The sequence below is a fragment of the Raphanus sativus genome, unplaced genomic scaffold, assembly GCF_000801105.2.
Source record: "Raphanus sativus cultivar WK10039 unplaced genomic scaffold, ASM80110v3 Scaffold0788, whole genome shotgun sequence".
In the NCBI taxonomy this organism is placed as follows: domain Eukaryota; kingdom Viridiplantae; phylum Streptophyta; class Magnoliopsida; order Brassicales; family Brassicaceae; genus Raphanus; species Raphanus sativus.
In genome coordinates this window covers 1,586-18,252 of record NW_026616104.1, presented here as the reverse complement: position 1 = coordinate 18,252, position 16,667 = coordinate 1,586, and the positions used below count along the sequence as shown (strand labels likewise).

At 38.6% G+C, this 16,667-nt stretch overlaps 6 protein-coding genes across 7 annotated transcripts; 2 read left to right on the top strand and 4 right to left on the bottom strand.

Annotated features, from left to right (window-relative positions):
- The first annotated feature begins 362 nt into the window (after nt 1–362).
- LOC108846644 (gamma-tubulin complex component 2) lies at nt 363–1,316 on the top strand. Its single transcript, XM_018619853.2, has 4 exons — nt 363–475; nt 645–706; nt 826–874; nt 1,182–1,316. Exons 1-4 carry the CDS (start codon nt 392–394, stop codon nt 1,248–1,250), a joined length of 264 nt encoding a protein of 87 aa, XP_018475355.1. The 5' UTR covers nt 363–391; the 3' UTR covers nt 1,251–1,316.
- Nucleotides 1,317–1,480: 164 nt separating this feature from the next.
- On the top strand, nt 1,481–2,712 carry LOC108846645 (mitochondrial dicarboxylate/tricarboxylate transporter DTC). 2 transcript variants are annotated; one of them, XM_018619855.2, is made up of 4 exons: nt 1,481–1,624; nt 1,906–1,990; nt 2,250–2,283; nt 2,389–2,712. In XM_018619855.2, the coding sequence occupies exons 2-4, from the start codon at nt 1,954–1,956 to the stop codon at nt 2,681–2,683; spliced, it is 366 nt and encodes a 121-aa protein (XP_018475357.1). In that variant the 5' UTR covers nt 1,481–1,624; nt 1,906–1,953; the 3' UTR covers nt 2,684–2,712. The 2 variants fall into 2 exon arrangements, with proteins under 2 accessions (XP_018475357.1, XP_018475358.1); XM_018619856.2 differs by having other exon boundaries at nt 1,484–1,610.
- Nucleotides 2,713–3,457: 745 nt separating this feature from the next.
- On the bottom strand, nt 3,458–5,184 carry LOC130503075 (26S proteasome non-ATPase regulatory subunit 7 homolog A-like). Its single transcript, XM_056997722.1, has 7 exons — nt 4,924–5,184; nt 4,648–4,731; nt 4,401–4,564; nt 4,244–4,319; nt 4,099–4,145; nt 3,922–3,989; nt 3,458–3,852 (listed from the first exon to the last, which is right to left on the bottom strand). The coding sequence occupies exons 1-7, from the start codon at nt 5,111–5,113 to the stop codon at nt 3,522–3,524; spliced, it is 960 nt and encodes a 319-aa protein (XP_056853702.1). The 5' UTR covers nt 5,114–5,184; the 3' UTR covers nt 3,458–3,521.
- A 2,000-nt stretch (nt 5,185–7,184) lies between these two features.
- Nucleotides 7,185–8,769, bottom strand: LOC130503074 (inositol-tetrakisphosphate 1-kinase 1-like). Its single transcript, XM_056997721.1, has one exon. The coding sequence runs from the start codon at nt 8,539–8,541 to the stop codon at nt 7,585–7,587; it is 957 nt and encodes a 318-aa protein (XP_056853701.1). The 5' UTR covers nt 8,542–8,769; the 3' UTR covers nt 7,185–7,584.
- A 758-nt stretch (nt 8,770–9,527) lies between these two features.
- Nucleotides 9,528–12,634, bottom strand: LOC130503077 (WEB family protein At5g16730, chloroplastic-like). Its single transcript, XM_056997723.1, has 3 exons — nt 12,296–12,634; nt 11,891–12,086; nt 9,528–11,805 (listed from the first exon to the last, which is right to left on the bottom strand). Exons 1-3 carry the CDS (start codon nt 12,310–12,312, stop codon nt 9,652–9,654), a joined length of 2,367 nt encoding a protein of 788 aa, XP_056853703.1. The 5' UTR covers nt 12,313–12,634; the 3' UTR covers nt 9,528–9,651.
- A 606-nt stretch (nt 12,635–13,240) lies between these two features.
- Nucleotides 13,241–15,273, bottom strand: LOC108845601 (probably inactive leucine-rich repeat receptor-like protein kinase At5g48380). The gene is made up of 2 exons (XM_056997724.1): nt 14,562–15,273; nt 13,241–13,962 (listed from the first exon to the last, which is right to left on the bottom strand). Exons 1-2 carry the CDS (start codon nt 15,271–15,273, stop codon nt 13,241–13,243), a joined length of 1,434 nt encoding a protein of 477 aa, XP_056853704.1.
- Between the last annotated feature and the right edge of the window lie 1,394 nt (nt 15,274–16,667).

The following is a 16,667-nucleotide window of genomic DNA, read 5'->3' as shown; positions in this document are numbered from 1 at the left end:
TTGATTGTGGTATTAGTGTCACAAGAGAAGCTAAATATTGTAAGTGAGGGGGGGGGGGGGGGGGGGGGGGAACAAGAGTCCCACATCGGTAGCTCAAAAAGCAGATGGCTTGTTTATAAATGTTTAGAAAGCACCAATGATCGCTGGGGTGGTCGCGGGTTTACGATAATGTTCTTGTTTTGTCCTATACTTTTAGTTTAAATATTTTCACCCCGGATAAAATTTTTTTTTTTAAATTAGGTCTCGAATCTGAAATTTCCGGTCCTCTAAAACCGGACGTCTACTAACCTTTATTTTAATGTTTACAGAAAACCGGCGTGGCTCCTTTTTTTTTTCTTTTGCCATCATTAAGCTTTTATAGTTTGCAGTGAGTGAAGAAGCAAGCGAAGCAATGGAACCAATGACGCCAATCTCGTGCCCTAAGACTCCTCGTTGGAACCAAGACAGGCCCTTCCTCACTGGCCGCTTCCACCAGGTTGCTCCTCCTTCTTTAGATCTTGTTTTCTTTTTTTCTTTTTGGATTTGTTCTATAATTCTCTTAAATCAAATTTGAATTTTCGACATTTTTTTTTTTTTTTTGGTTTGGTAACTTTAGAAACGAAAAAGTTGTTGGCTTTGACAAATGGGTTTGTTTCTTATCTCAGGGAACGAGGGCAAGCTCCAAACTTGCTGATTCAAAGCGGTTTACTTCATCAGACTCGTCTAGGTATCTCTGAATCTCTATGCTGTGAAAGTTAATTTGCTTTTTATTATCCTCTTGTGAACACATTCCTGAAATCACTAATCTTTATGTTTGTGTTTGGTCCAAATTCCATTTGGTTTCAGCAATTCTGGAGTAGAACAGGCTATAGGCTGCTACGACACACCGGTTCAGGTTTGTGTTTTTTTTTTTTTTTTTGTCCTTTTTCTCTTCTTCTCTTGGCTTCCATTTATTCTGTTATTCTATTGCCTTGAAGCTGGTGGTTAGATAGTTAAAGCTTGAGTTTTGATGTGTTTAGTTCTTACAAATTGGCATAACTGTAGATAGAGATGGCTTCTCCTTTTCGTGACATTAGACTGGAGTAATTGGTCTGATGCAAATGAATTATAGAACTTCCTAGGCTAGGTTGGGACTTGTTGCCATCTTCTTATGTTTATGTCCGTTGCAGTAACTTCATTTCTAAACCTTTTGGTGTGTGTAGGAACTTATTGTCATTGATGATCTCTTGTCTGCGTTGGTTGGAATTGAAGGGAGATATATATATCAATGAAAAGATTCCATGGGAAGGAAGAGAGTATATCTTTCCAAGTTGATCCATCTATGGATTTGGTGTTACAGGCAAGTAGTACTCAACCACAATTAATCTTCCTTCTTATTCCCAGCGTTTTTAAGCAAGATGATCTACAGTAGTCAACTGCTGAAAGCCTGTGATTATAACCATGTAATTTAGAGATGCTACAAGAAATTGAACATTGTGAGTATATTCCAATTTTGCAGGAATTGACAAAAAGGTTAATCCTTGTATGTGAATGTTTTCTGTTTGATTGACCAATTTGTCCAGTCAAGCTCGCAGTTCAAGAACGGGCTAGTTAACCATGCATTCGCAGCTGCACTCAGGGCACTCCTCCTTGTATGTGTATATAGGTTGTGCTGCCTTTGTGGTAATTGTGTTGCATTTGTTTGTTGTGTGGGTTTTCTTTCCCTTACTGTTTCATGCGGGGAATTTTGCGTACTGGATATACATTCCACGAATTGATAGTCAACTTTGGGGATTTACATAGTTTTGTTTAATGATCGAGATATTCAGTTGCTATTTGATATGCTTCGATGAAATACGCTCTTAGGTGCATCACAATGCACAATCGTTAGCCAAGATTTGAATGATGTGAATCTAATGAACTGATCCATTTTCTTGTGTGTTGAAGGTGAGGATTCAACTAGGTCAGGGATCTGCAGCTAGTGTGACCACCACCATGTTGAAGAATGAGCAGTATTGGTTCCTTGTACAAGGTGAATAGTACTTCCTTTTGGATTTTACTATGATATATCTTGATGCATTTGCTTATCTTGAAGATGTATGTATCTATGTAGGATTTACAAGACGTATTGGTTACTATGATATATATCTTAATGCATTTGCTTATCTATTAATATTCTGATGTTGATTCCTCATGAACAGCTTCTTATATGTTCATGTGGTAGATTGTATTTGATGATCTGCTACTCATGATTTGTTTTTTTTCTTTATCTGCTGGTTTGCTGAGGCAAGAAACTTACGCCACAGCCCGTAGTGGATCACTCAAGTAAGTTAAAATCATTTGGGGGTTACCTTGCTCCCATCCAGATGAATACTTTCTTATCCACTTTGTTGAACTGATCAAAAGTGGAGTATCATATGAACTTATCAGGATGCTGACTGCAAAAGCAAGTGAGGCTAACGACGGGAAGCCACTACCGATGTATCAAAAAGCTCAATGTGGTCTGACAGCTGGTGCAATTGGTGCCTGTGTTGGTAGTCCAGCCGATTTAGCGCTAATCAGAATGCAAGCTGATAATACTTTGCCTTTACCTCAGCGCAGGAACTATACCAATGCCTTCCATGCTCTTTACCGTATTAGCGCTGATGAATCGTATTGTAAATGTACATTTACAGCACATAATCTACTTTTCACAGGAGTGTTGTCATGCATAACAGAGATTTGAGTTTGACTTGATCAAATTTAAAAGTACTAGACTTGAGAAAATACTCTTCGTGAGAGAGGAGTCTCTGAACTCTCGACCTTGCTCGAATTGATCCGAATGCAATCTCCTTGCTCTCTTTTGACCCCTTAACCGTAATAACAACCCACAAGAACTTGTCCGGAATAGTCACAATGCATTGTCATAATCTTTCCTCAATGACTTGCAGAAAAAAATTTCGAGACCATTTTTTTTTTGTTCTTAAAATCTCAAACTGTTAGCGACTTAATAATGATCTTATTAAAACGGAAAACACCACACTGCACAAGAGGCTTACTAATTACTTTCTTAAATAGTTATAAGTTTTATAATATCAAAGACTTAAAACAACCATCAAAATTAACAAACTAAAACATCTTCACCAAGTAGGAGTATCAAGGCAGTCCCTAGGGCCATGAACAAACAATCGTTTCGGTATCGGCATAGCTCTAGCACGAAAGCTCTTCCCCGTGACACGTCTTTGACTTGGTTTACAAAGCTTCAAAGCCTTTTCCACTGCACCAAATCCGAAAAAGTAGACCAAAGCACGTCTACAAAAGAAAAACTGAGGTTAGATGAGTTTGTAGAAAGAAAAAAAATCACACAGTTTATTCAACAAACCTTTTGAAAACAAAAACATCAGTGATCTCGCCACAGGAAAAGAAATGGTTAACCAAAGCCCTCTTGGCGTCAGCCTCACAGAGCGAATGGTCACATCCTTTAACAGTAATGCTAGGCTCCTGCAATATAATGATTCCAATAATGATTTTGTCAGCACAATTAAAAACATAATAATGCAAGAGAAAAACATGAGTAGATAAATTTACTTGTTTCGTTTAAAGTGGGCGATGTATTGACGTGCCGCTTCACGAGTAGTCAAGCCAGATCTCAGACTAGCTAGCGCTGGTGGTAAGATCTTGACTGATGCTCTCCATCCTCCCAAGTCACTTCCGTTGAGTGCCAAGGCCTTCTCTTCTGCACCTTCCCCGCGGAGAGCCACAGTGCTACTCCTGCCGCTAATGGCCTTGGTCACCGGATCTCTCGGCACCTCCACGAACTCCACTGTTCCACAGGAGCTGAAGTGGTTCTCCAAGGAAATGTAGAGATCAGGTGCTAGAAGGGACATGTCATATCCCTCGACGCTGATCCTAACCCTGCAACATCAAAAAAAAAACAGATAGTTAAGGACACATCTTAAAAGAAAGAAAAAAAAATCATCTCACTGTTTTTTGTAGAACTCCAGGTACGACTCCATCGCATCCACATAGCTCACACCTCCCAATGTCAATCTCTGAAACATAATAAAAGACATAAAATGAGAAACGAGACTTAAAATCTGAAGAACAATTCAACACATGAGAAGCAAAAGCCGTACATATCAGAAAGAAGAAGAAAGTTACCTTGGGGGGGCGAGCATCTTTCAACTCACTGAGCAGATATTCATCGGCTGAGGAAAAAGAAAAAAAAAACGTAGATATCAGATGACAAGACAGTTCTCGAAACACGATCACAAAAGATGGGTATTATTTTTTTTTTGGGACGTACCAAAATCCTTGGCTTCAGGAGCGATTTCTACTGACGCACGAACAAAGACTTTCTCCTCGATTTTCTGAAGAGAAGCCTGTATGCAATCAAGATGATTAAATATATAACAAAAAAAAATATAGAAAATAAAAATTGTTAGAAAGCGTATGTGTGTTACCTCGAGGTTGGGGTTGGACTTGGTATAGTAAGCATTAGTGGGAATTCCAAGTCCTACATCGATAACGACGAGAACTGGATTGGGAGCATAGCTGCAGAACTGAGCATGAACATCCAGATCATTCTCTCTAAGTTCAGAGCCTGTGCTGTACCAACCAACCATGTCTGAAAAGAAAACAATTTTTTGTTTAAAAACATGTTCGCAACATAGACATATATAAAATCAAAGCAGCAAATTTCTGAACTACCATTAATGCCGTCGAACCGTTGCAACATTGCACTGTGGTGTCTGTGATCAAGAAACCAGTCATTGTCATCCTCCTTGAAGGGCACTACAAATCAAATAAGTCAAGTAAGTGACAATGTCCAGAGCTAACATCTAAGCAAACTCAAATAAAACCTAAAATTATATTTTTTCTTCTTAAACCCCAAATTTATGATATACGTGTCCATATCCAAACAAACAGAATCCGAGATCTGGGAAAATCGTAAAGTGAGATCGAAGATAGGGAGTTGAGGCGAACCATGGTAGCTGTTGACGACCTCAACGATACCACCGGAGCTCTCGCCTAGAAGAACACCGACAAGGCGCTTGCCTGACTTTTCAGCGACGCGGTTGTAGTTGTCTACGATATTACGCAAGACGAGTGGATGAACGACCACCTTCTCCATCGTCCTTGCTGCTGTTATCTGTTGCGTCTCTGTCACATCCATGTTCGGAGAATTAGCCTTGATTTCTTCTGGGGTAACTGCCGATTCACGTTTTGCTTCTTCTCTCGTCTATTTATTTCTCTTTAATAGGCCCGACTTGTAATGCGTTAATGTATATTTACTTATTCTAATTTTCTTGCTTTATATTTTATGCTTATTTTTATTTTATTGAATATTTACTTATTAAAATATTTGGAAATAATAAAAATGTACAACCATAATTTTTTTAAGATAGGTGTGTAATGTAGTTTTTACATTTTTATATTGTATATTTACTTATTTTTACTTTTCTTATATTGTATATTTATTTATTCTATTTATTTTTCTTTTATATCAAATTTTAATATTATGATAAATGGTTAATGTAATATGTCTATTTCTTATATTTCATATTTAATTATTATTTATTTTATTACATATATTCAGATATATGTTTGACGTAGTTTTTCTATTTCTTATATTGAAAATTTACTTATTTTTTATCTTGTATATGTACTTATTCTAATTTTTATTTCTTTTATATCAAATTTAATATTACGATAGATGTTATGTAATATTTATATTTTTTATATTTTATATTTAGTTATTATTCATTTTCTTTATATTTCATATTTACTTATTATTATTTTTTAATAATATCAGGTGACATCTTTTGGGAAATATTACATTAGTTTTTTTTGGAAATAATAAAAATGTAAACTAAATGTAAAAAATGCAATACTACCATTTCTTATATTGTATATATTTATTCTAATTTTCGAGTTTATTTATTCAACTTTTAAATATAAAATGGTAATAATACATTATGGACATTTTAATGTAATATTTCTGATATTATATTTTTTTTTTTAAATAATAATAATAGTGACATATTGCATCTTTTGGAGAATTTTTAACGATGACGTGGACGTTCTATGGAGACTCAAAAAGTTCTTATATTTTATATTTTATTATTATTCATTTTCTTTATATCATATTTGGGTTCTTATATTTTATTATTATTATTCATTTTTTATATTTCATATTTACTTATTATTATTTTTTAATAATGTCAGCTGGCATATTTTGGGAAATATTACATTTTTTTTTTGGAAATAATAAAAATGTAAATTAAATATAAAAGATGTAAGACTACCATTTCTTATATTGTATATATTTTTATTCTAATTTTCGAATTTATTTATTCAAATTTTAAATATAAAATGGTAATAATACATTATAGATATTTTAATGTAATATTTTTTATATTATATTTTTTTGAAGAAAAAATAATAATAACACATGTCATTTTCCGGAAAAAGTTTTTTTCGCTGATGTGGACACTCCATGAAGCCTCAAAAGCGAACTTTTAATAGTATAGATGGTACTTGTAATATATATTTTTCTTTTCTTTTGCTTGAATGGTACTTGTAATATTTATCAATCCAGTCATTGTTGTATTTTTTTGCTCCCAACTTGTGTTAATACAACTAAAAGATCATAATTTATTTTGTTTGAACTTTAAGATCATAATAAAGACTCAGGATGATCCCAATCACTCCCTTGTTTATTCTACCAGTAATGAAAACATCTAGACACATCAGCTTCATCCAAGTTGCTAAAGCATTATGCAACCCCCAATATAGACGCATACATACACATATGCGTGTGTGGGAATATGCACACATCAAATCATGGAATAAGATGCTGGAGAAGCTAAATCAGTGGTTGGTTTCAACTTTTGTATTATCAAAAATCAACCATTGGACGAGAATGGAATCGGAGACCTATATTCAGGACGCAATCATAAAAGATTAGAAACTCATAAATATGAGAAAGATTCCTAGATTCATTTTACATAAAAAGAGATTTATATGAGCCATAGCCACCTAAACATCGTATCTCAGGAGGTGAAACTGTATCAAGTTTGCTCCATCAGAGGAGAACACAGATTCCAAGAGATGCATGCGGAAGTTTAGAGACAAATCACATAGTTACTCAAGATCATCTCAAACAAGGACAATATAATTGGCATTAGCTATATACCAACAATGCAGAAACAAATCGAACATATTTTGCAAACCATCTCCATGTCTCTAGTTTAAGTTGTTTATAAGAATAAGCGATACAAAGAGGTAAGTTAGCATTGATAAAAACAATGTAAAAACTTTCATCAATCAACTATCTCATTGGCAGACTGTTAAGGAACATGGAGATTGAGATACGCTACTACCAAGAGTTGAGAATAGAGCAAATGGCCCAGGACTTAGAAATCCAATGATTCTCATTTCTCAATAGTAGCAACAGTTATGCATCTGAACAATGAACAAGGCTTTGCAAAACTTGGAAGTAAACAAGAGAATAACATCTAAGAAACAATAACAAAAAAAAGAAGCACAAGTTCAATAATCCAAATGAAAATTAGCAGGGCAGATTGAGATAGTAGAAACCCTCCCTAAGGAATGTTCCCGCTAAAACAACTTGGCAGATAGCTCTCAGACATGATGATTCTTCTTTGTGACCATGTCCCAGAAGAAGTCCGTCAACACAGGCTCATAACACGGCATCTTAGCATACCCAGGAAAGTAGTTAATATCAATAACAAGGTACCTATCCGCATCTCTCGCATCCCTAATCACATCAAAGTTAAACAGATTAAGACCCATCGATTCCCTCATCGCCTTCGCCAGCTCCTCCAAGAAACTCGAAGGAGGCATCTCCACTTTCTCCAAGCTCCTATCCTCACCATACTCCTTGTTCTTCTCCTCCTGAGCAGTAGTCAAGTTCGATATCTGCGAAAACGGCAAAGACCCTTTCGACGTCCCGATCTTCTCCTCGGAAATATCAGGTAAAGATCTTCTCTTTACGCACTTCACATAGTCTCCAACCACATAGACCTTGAAGATCACACCACCGTGATTCACAAACTCCTGCAGCACAATCGGCGCCTTAAGTATCTTCATCCCTTCTTGATCGTAAATCAAGAACATCTTGTGAGACTTCGCGCTCCCATCCGCGTCCAAGGGCTTAGCGATCACCGGAAACTCGAGCTCCCCTAACCCTCCTCCTCCGCTCAAAACGCTCGGATCCATCACAACGACCTGCTTCGGGACGCCAAAACGCTCCCTTTCCGAAACAGGGAACTTTAACCGAGTGATCACCTCGAGCATCGAAACCCTGTTGTGAAGCCGCTCGATATCCTCGGGAGAGTCGACGACGGGGACGTCGGGACGCTTCTCGCGAAACGCGCGGAGGTTCTGTTTCCAGCCGTCGTCGTAAAGCTTGTGGATCACGCAATCGAGCTTCCCCTGTTCCAGCAGAGGCTTCGTCGGATCGAGCTTGATTAGATCAATGCCTCGTTGCCTCGAGTGTTCGATCAACGAAGGCTGGATGAAGCTCTGCTGCTTCTTCGCTGCGAGAGCGTATCCGACTCGGTATCTTGAATCTGACATCTCTGTGGCTGTTGTTGCTCTGTTTCGAAGGGGAACAGAGTTTTAGGTTAACATTTGAGTCGAAACCTGTCTTCGAGGGTTGGAAGTTAAGGATCCGGAGAATGTGAGATTCTACACGGAACTGGAAGAGATGATACAGAATCTGAGGGCGATTCGAAGAGGAGAGAGAGAGAGATCGAAAGGGATCGCCTTTGGTGAAGATGAAATAACAGAGAGATGGAGAGGAGAGAATGTTGTACACGTGTGGAATGGAATATAGGTACGTGTGGGGATGCAAGTGGAGAATGTTTAACACGTGTAAGCGTGTGAAGGTCGGAATAGTGCGAGTCTTTTTCGTGTAGGACGGCCTATGATGCTTTGCTTTTTTGTTTGTCTCGTGGGCCATGTTCTTGTTAGTGGGCTTTTGGATCTTTGGAACTAACCAAAGTATTCACGTGGTAAACGTCGCTATTCAGGTGAGCACGACAAACGTTTTACGAACGCGGACTAAACAAAACCAAGTCAAAACATAAAATTAAGTTCGGCTTCGACTCTGATGTTCAAAAAAAAAAAAAAAAAAGTTCGGCTTCAACTCCAACAATTATCTGAACTGGTTCTATATTTTTCAGAACCGAAAATTGAAACCGAACCAAAAATTATTTTAAATTTTAAAATAATCCAAAAATCCATAAGAATCTGATATTTAATCTGAATCCAAAATTTTTGACTTTTAAATCTCAGCTAATGAAACAACTAATCAGAACTAGATTTAAATTTATTTTGAATACTAACCGGTTTTCAATTTATTACCGAACAAAAAACCGAAATATCCAAATGGATCTTATATAGAACCGAAAAATCAAAAATCGAACCGAACCAATAGCCAAACCTAACGCAGATAAAAATAAGCCGAAATTAATTAAACCAAAACATCAAGCCTTTACAAATAACAACAAAGGTCGAGAAACAAACATTGTTGTTACAATCGAAAAGAAGCAAAGAATCAATAACCAACAAAGTATATATATAAAGAACACTGACGCAAATCAAAAGAGTATACAAATGTATAAATGTTTCTTTCTACATATAACAAGCTTTTTAAATGTTTTTTCCTTACCCTCCAAGAGTTTGTTATTTCGGGTTCACTGCTGCTTTCTTTTTGAGAAGGTTCCCAACTTTACCAAGCAAAGTCTTCTTCTTCTTGTTGAGTTTCTTCTCCATCACAACCTCATCTTCTGCAGTTTCATCCACGTTCTCTGTCGAGGAGGCCTTATCGCTTTCATCTACTTTCCTTGAATCTTCTTCTACTCCCTCAGACTCTAGTTCTGTTTTCTTGTCCGGAACAGCTTCTTTCTTCTCTATTTGGCAACTTTCCCACATTTTGAATATTACTTCAACTGAATCATCTTTGTCATCATCATCTGGAGGAGGAGACTCTTCTTTCTTCTCCTTCATCTCTGGCTTTCCATTCATGTCTTTCTCCTCCACACCATTGCCATTGCTGATAGCTTCTTCTTCTTCTACACTTCTATGACCGTTCTCAGAAGAAAACTCGACCACTTTCGGTAACAAATCATACTCTTTTTCGCTTTCACTGAGCTCCACCTCCTCCACCTCCTCCTTGGCCAATCTTGCTTCCTCTAGTAATTTTGATAACTCCTCTATCTTCCTCAAAGCAGCCTCTCCCTTTCCCTTTAGCTCCTCGTTCTCTTGAAAAACGCTTTCAAACTCAGTTTCTTTCTCCAACAGACTCTCCTTAAGCCTCACGCTTTCTTCTCTCGCTTCCCCGAGAGACTCCTGAAGAGAAACAACCTCCTCCTCCACCTCTCTCAAACTCTCTCTCGTCTCCTCTTCCTTCTTCCAAGCCGCGTCAGCTTCTTCCTCCGTCCTCTTCATCAAACCATCCAACCTACTCATCTCCTTCCCCATCTTCGCAACCTCCTCCTCCATCTTCTTCACGTAATCCACAAAGTTAGCTTCCTTCATCTCCCACTCCTTCTTCGAACTCTCGAAATGCTTCTTCGTCTGCTCCACCGCGCTCACCAGCACATCGATCTCGTGCCTCGCTTCGTCAAGCATCGTCTCGTACTTCTCGCTGGTCGCTTTGATGACAAGCTTCAAGTCTTCTATCTGCGTCTCGTACTCTTGGTCTCCTCCGCCTTGGCTCATCAGCTTCTCTTTCAACTCTCTTCCTTCGCTAGAGACTTCGTGTAACGCAGAAGCTAAGCTCTCCATCGCTTTCTTGCTCTTCTCCTCTTCCACCTTCGAGGTTTCTAGATCCGCTAAGAGCTTCTTCCTCTGTTCCAAGAGTCTTTGTACGTTTAGAGAAGCGTCTTGCTCCTTATCTAACGCTCGGTTCTTCTCCTCCTCCTTGGTTTCAAGCTCGTTCTTTAAGCTATCAACTTCTTTTAACCTTTGCTCAGATTCCTCAAGATCCTCCTTCTGTCTAGCGATTGTTGTCTCCAACGTGTTGATTTGATCCTTGAGATTAATGATTTCTGATTCTGCGTCGTGCAGCTTATCATTGCTTCCTTCGAGCTGTTTCATCACAGACTCCAAAGATAAAGAGGCGGATCTCTCTAGATCCTTAGCTTCTTTCAACTCTTCCTCAAGCTCTTTGGCTTTGCTCTTCCACTCCTCGGATAAGCTCTGTGCACAAGACTCTCCCTTCTTGGAATCTTCCAGATCAGCGTTAAGCTTCTCGATGATCATCTCTTGTTCTTTCACCTCAGCCTCAAAGATTCTCGCTCTCTCGAGATCTTTTTTTAAAACATCAATCTCCTCTTCTAGCTTGGCAACCATCTCGCTTTCCGATGAATCAAGCAAAGCTTTCAACCGCGTAAGCTCAGAAGATAAGATCTCAGCCTGGCTCTTGACCTCATTGGCCTTGGCCAACTCTTCGTTGACTCTCTGAACCTCCTGCTTAGCCAAAAGAAGAGAAGCTGAATCCGAAGCGTGTTGGTTCTTGACATTCTCGAGTTCTTTCTTCAGCTCTTCTTCTTTCTTCTGAACCGCCTCGATCCCTTCCTCAACAGCTCGAAACTTCTCCATCTCTGAGTTCTCCTCGAGGCTTTTCCGAGCTTTTAAAGCCTCGTTTAACTTCAGAGATGCTTCTTCGGACTCTTTCTTGGCTTCTTTGAGTTCATCGAGCGCTTTGGCTTTCTCCTTCTCTAAGGAAGTTATCTTCTCGTTAGCTTTCTTGAGATCTTCCTTGATTTGAGTCAGAGTCAACCGACTCTCCGTTGGTTCTGCTGATCCTTTCGCTGCTGCCCGCGCTTGAGTTCTCTGCAAAAACCACATACAATTTCTCAAATGACTAGGATAGAAACAAATGTATGTTGCTTTCATACAGTGATCATCAACACGTTACCTCAGGTGGAGTTGGGACCTTTGGTGAGCGTCTCTCAACAGAAGAAGAAGACTTTGAAGCAGGGGAAGAGCGATCAAGTGAAAGGCGTGAACTTGGTGAAGTGGTGGTCTCAGATTTATTCACCGCCCTACTCAATCTCGCCGCTTTTGGAGTTGCGGGAGACGATTTCCCCGGAGGAGCTTCGGACAAACTAGTTCTGATTCCGACAAAAACACAACAAACACAAGTTTGATCTCAGACAAGAAAGCAAATGGCGACAATTCGATTAAAGCTTTAAGCTTTCAACAAAAGAAAAAAAAAACTAACTCCATCATCATTGAAAATTTCTCAAAAATAGCAACTTTGAAACAGAGTAAATAGCAGATCTGATATGTTCTTCTACTAAAACAGAGTAAAGACACTTACTTTGTCTTCGAAGACATAGTCACCGACCAGCACCGCCGAACTCGATTAGAAGAAAGATGTAGTTGATCGATTACAAAATACAATGCTGAATTTCTTGAAAAAATGAGTTTTGGGATTCAGATCAAGAGAGAGAGAGAGAGATGGAGGAAAGTGAAAGGAATAAACCCAGAAGAAGAAGAAGAATGATAGAAGAAGAAGACCTGTCTGACTGTCTCCAGAGTGGCCACACTCTCAAAACTTTTTTTTTCTTTTTTTAAAGAAGTCGGATTCTCCTCCTACCGATCCGATGTATCAGAAAAAAGACAACCAACCACTAACTATTTCTTCTTTTAGTTAAAGTTTGAAAGAAAAATTAAGAAGAACGTGAAGGTTGGTATAATGACGAAAGTGACCTGTGCTGTTGTTTAGTCCAATCAAACCGACACCGAACCACCGTCACTCTTGTCCATTATCATCGTGGCTACATAGATCAACGGTTGTCGTCGATGTTATAATTATTTTTCAATGAAATATTACTATTCATAATTTTTGTTTTGTAACTTAGAAAATTATTATTCATAATTGAGGAGACCTTGCTGGTTTGTATACAAATTCATCATATAGAAAATAATAAAATCACTGGCATAAAAAAAAATATGAATTCTGAAACGCATGTTCTTCTCGGTCAATAACTTAGAAACATTAAACATGAACACCACGAAATTCTTATATTGCAGATTATATTCTGTGTATGGATGGGGTACAAAAGGTGTTTCAAGTCGAGATCAAACCATGTTACAAATCATAGTTTTCAAGTATATGCAAGTGTAGATATGATCATTCATTAATACTGACTGCTGCATATATACTTTCAATTATTCGTTGTATTAAGGTATGCAGAAAGTAATGTGATATTGTCTGACTAAAACATGTGTTTCAATACCAAACGTAGAAAATTCAGCTCTGTCATATATCTCCTTGTTTCTGCTTCCTACCATTGAAGACAAACGAGTCTAAGAACGCAACTAATGGTGCAAATAAAGCCGCACCAACTGCTGCACCCATCTTCCCAAACCGGATCATATCTTCGTCCGGGTCAGCACAAGCATCCATAGGCCGACCACACAAACCCTCGTTATTAGCAAAATCGTCCACTCCAATTTTCAAGTGTTGTTCATTAAATTTAGGGATGGGACCGGTCAGTTGATTGTATGCCACTGACAAAATCTTGAGCCGCTGCAGTGACGATAGCTCGTGAGGAAGCTGACCAGTAAACTGGTTATGCCGAAGCGTAAGGCTGTTCAGAAGGGTAATATTTGATAAACTGGTTGGAATTTCACCGGAGAATTGATTGTCAGAGAGGTCGAGAATTGTAACGGATGGAATCAAAGAGGCTATATTATATGGTAAGACTCCAGAGAAGTTGTTTCTAGCAAGATATAGACCTGTCAAATCAGAACATTCCTTTATCCCTTGAGGAAACTCACCTTCCAGACCAAAACCAGAAAGTTCAATGCTCAAAACCCTATTCTCGTCATCATGCCAGCAAGTCACACCAGTGAACTTGCAGATATAACCTGCAGTCTCGTTGCCAAACACCCAACTCGTTAAATATCCATTTGGATCCTTAACTTGGGACTTTATGCTCCTCAGGCAATTTACGTTGGCCTCGTCTGCGCATGTGAAGCCTGACGACACCAGCAAGAACCATAAACAAGTTGCGAATAGGTTTATTAAGGACATTTTTTGTGTGTGGTTGAGAGGACTCTTTTAATAGAAGATTACAAGAGAGTGGTTTTAGCAACAAAAACAAGTGAAGATTGTTATAGTGTAGCCAAAACTTGAGTATGATGAATTATAAAGATTTTCCAAAGTCACACTAGTCGTCTCTTGCCGTGTAAAACGGGTTCACGGGGACACGGAGGAGACTTGAGAATATTCATTCACCATACATTGATTTCGGCTTGTCCCATGGGTTTGAATATTCTAACTGTGGAAAAAAATGTTAATAATGCATGGTATACTGTATACATGAGTGAAGACGCACGTTTTCAAATACAGCAATGATTTCAAAAGCAAGTAGAGTTCGATTAGACATGCAAAACATAATGTGACAATGTAGAGTTCAATTCCAAATGTAGAAATTCTCTAAACTCATACATGATGTTTAGATTGACTTATTAAGACATGTGTTTTCAATTCCAAATGTAGAAATTCATCTCCGGTGTCTTGTATTTCCTTGTTTCTCATTCTTACTATTTGAAGAAGAACCAGCCTAACAACGCACCTACTGGTGCAAACACAGCCGCACCAATTACTGCACCCATCTTCCCAAACCGGATCACTTTTTCTTCCTGCTCAATGCAAGAATCCATAGGCAAACCACATAAACCAGTGTTATTAGCAAAACTCTCCGGTCCAATTCCCAAGGCTTCATTGAATTCTGGGACAGGACCGGTCAGGTGATTGTATGCCACAGAGAACTCTTTGAGCCGCTTAAGCGACGCTAGCTCGGGAGGAAGCTGACCGGTGAACTGGTTATGCTGAAGCATGAGAGTGTTCAGAAAGGTAACATTTGATAAATCTGTTGGAATTTCACCGGAGAATTGATTGTAAGAGAGGTCGAGAGTTGTAACGAATGGAATCAAGGAGGCTATATTAGATGGTACAGCTCCAGAGAAGTTGTTCCTAGATAGATCTAGACCTGTCAAAGAAGAACAGTCATTTAAACCCTGAGGAAATTCTCCTTGGAGACCATAACCAGAAAGATTCATTTTCAAAACCCTGTCCCTGTCCGCATCCCAGCATTCCACACCAATAAAACTGCATATATAAGTTGCATTCACGTTGCGAAATGCCCAACTTGATAAAGATCGCTTCGGATCTATAACTTGAGATTTTATGCTCCTCAGGCAATTCACGTTGACCTCGTTTGCGCCTGCGAATCTAGACACCAGCAAGAACCAGAGACAAGTTGACACTAGGGTTGTTATGGACATTTTTGTTGTTGATGTGATTATGGTGTTCTTAATAGACAATAAGAACAAAAGAGTTGATTATAGAAAGCAATGGCAAGCGAAAATTGTTAGGTGCTGTTCGTTTGCTCATCTGGATGATCCATCTCGGTGAAGATGCAAGTTGATGTTCGTTTTGTACATTAAAATGCTACATCCAGATGGATCACCCAACTGCATTTATGAAAACTCAGCTCAAATTCTCATCCAAATGAGGGTGAGTCTTCACGGAGCATCTGGGTGAAGGTGAGTCTTCACCAAAAATTTGATAATTTTTTATGTCAAAACAAAAAAGATTCTCGCCAAAACCGAAAATGCAATTTTCTATCAAAATCGGAAAACACAATTTCTCGTCAAAATCAGGAAAACGTAATTTCCCGCCAAATCGGAAAATATAATTTCTCGCCAAAATCAAAACACGTAATATCCTGCCAAAATTATTCGTCGAAATCGGAAAACACAATTTCCCGCCAAAATCGGGAAACGTAATTTCCCGCCAAAATCAAAAACCACCATACCCCGTCAAAACCGAAAAACACAATTTCTCTTCAAAACTGGAAAACGCAATTTTCCGCCAAAACCGGGAAAACATAATTTCCCGCCAAAACCGAGAAAAACGCAATTTCCCGCCAAAACCGGAAAACACAATTTCTCGTCAAAACCGAAAAAACGTAATTTCCCGCCAAAACTGAGAAAACGTAATTTTCCGCCAAAACCAAGAGAACGTAATTTCCCGCCAAAACCGGGAACGCAATTTCCCGCCAAACCCAGGAAAACGTAATTTTCCCGCCAAAATTGGGAAAACGTAATTTCCCTCCAAAACCGAGAAAACGCAATTTTCCGCCAAAACCGGAAAACACAATTTTTCGTCAAAACCGGAAAACGCAATTTCCCGCCAAAACCGGAAAGCACAATTCCACGTCAAAACCGGGAAAACGTAATTTCCCGCCAAAATCGGGAAAGCGAAATTTCCCGCCAAAACCGGGAAACACAATTTTCCGCCAAAACCGGGAAAACGCAATTTCCCGCCAAAACCGGAAAAACAAAATTTCCCGCCAAAACCGGGAAAATGCCAATTTCCCCGCCAAAACCGAAAAACCATCATTTCTCGTCAAAACCGGAAAACACAAATTTCTCGTCAAAACCGAAAAATGCAATTTCCCGTTAAAACCGGAAAAACGTAATTTTCTGCCAAAACTTAGAAAATGCAAATTTCTGCCAAATTTTTTTAAAACAGGTATATTTTTAATTATTTTAGTAACAAGTTCATCTCGATGTAGATGCAAGTTGAAAAAAAAAGCAAACAAACGTAGTTGCATTGAAATGATTCATCTAGATGATAAACGAAATGCAGAGACGAACAACATCCAGGTGGAGCA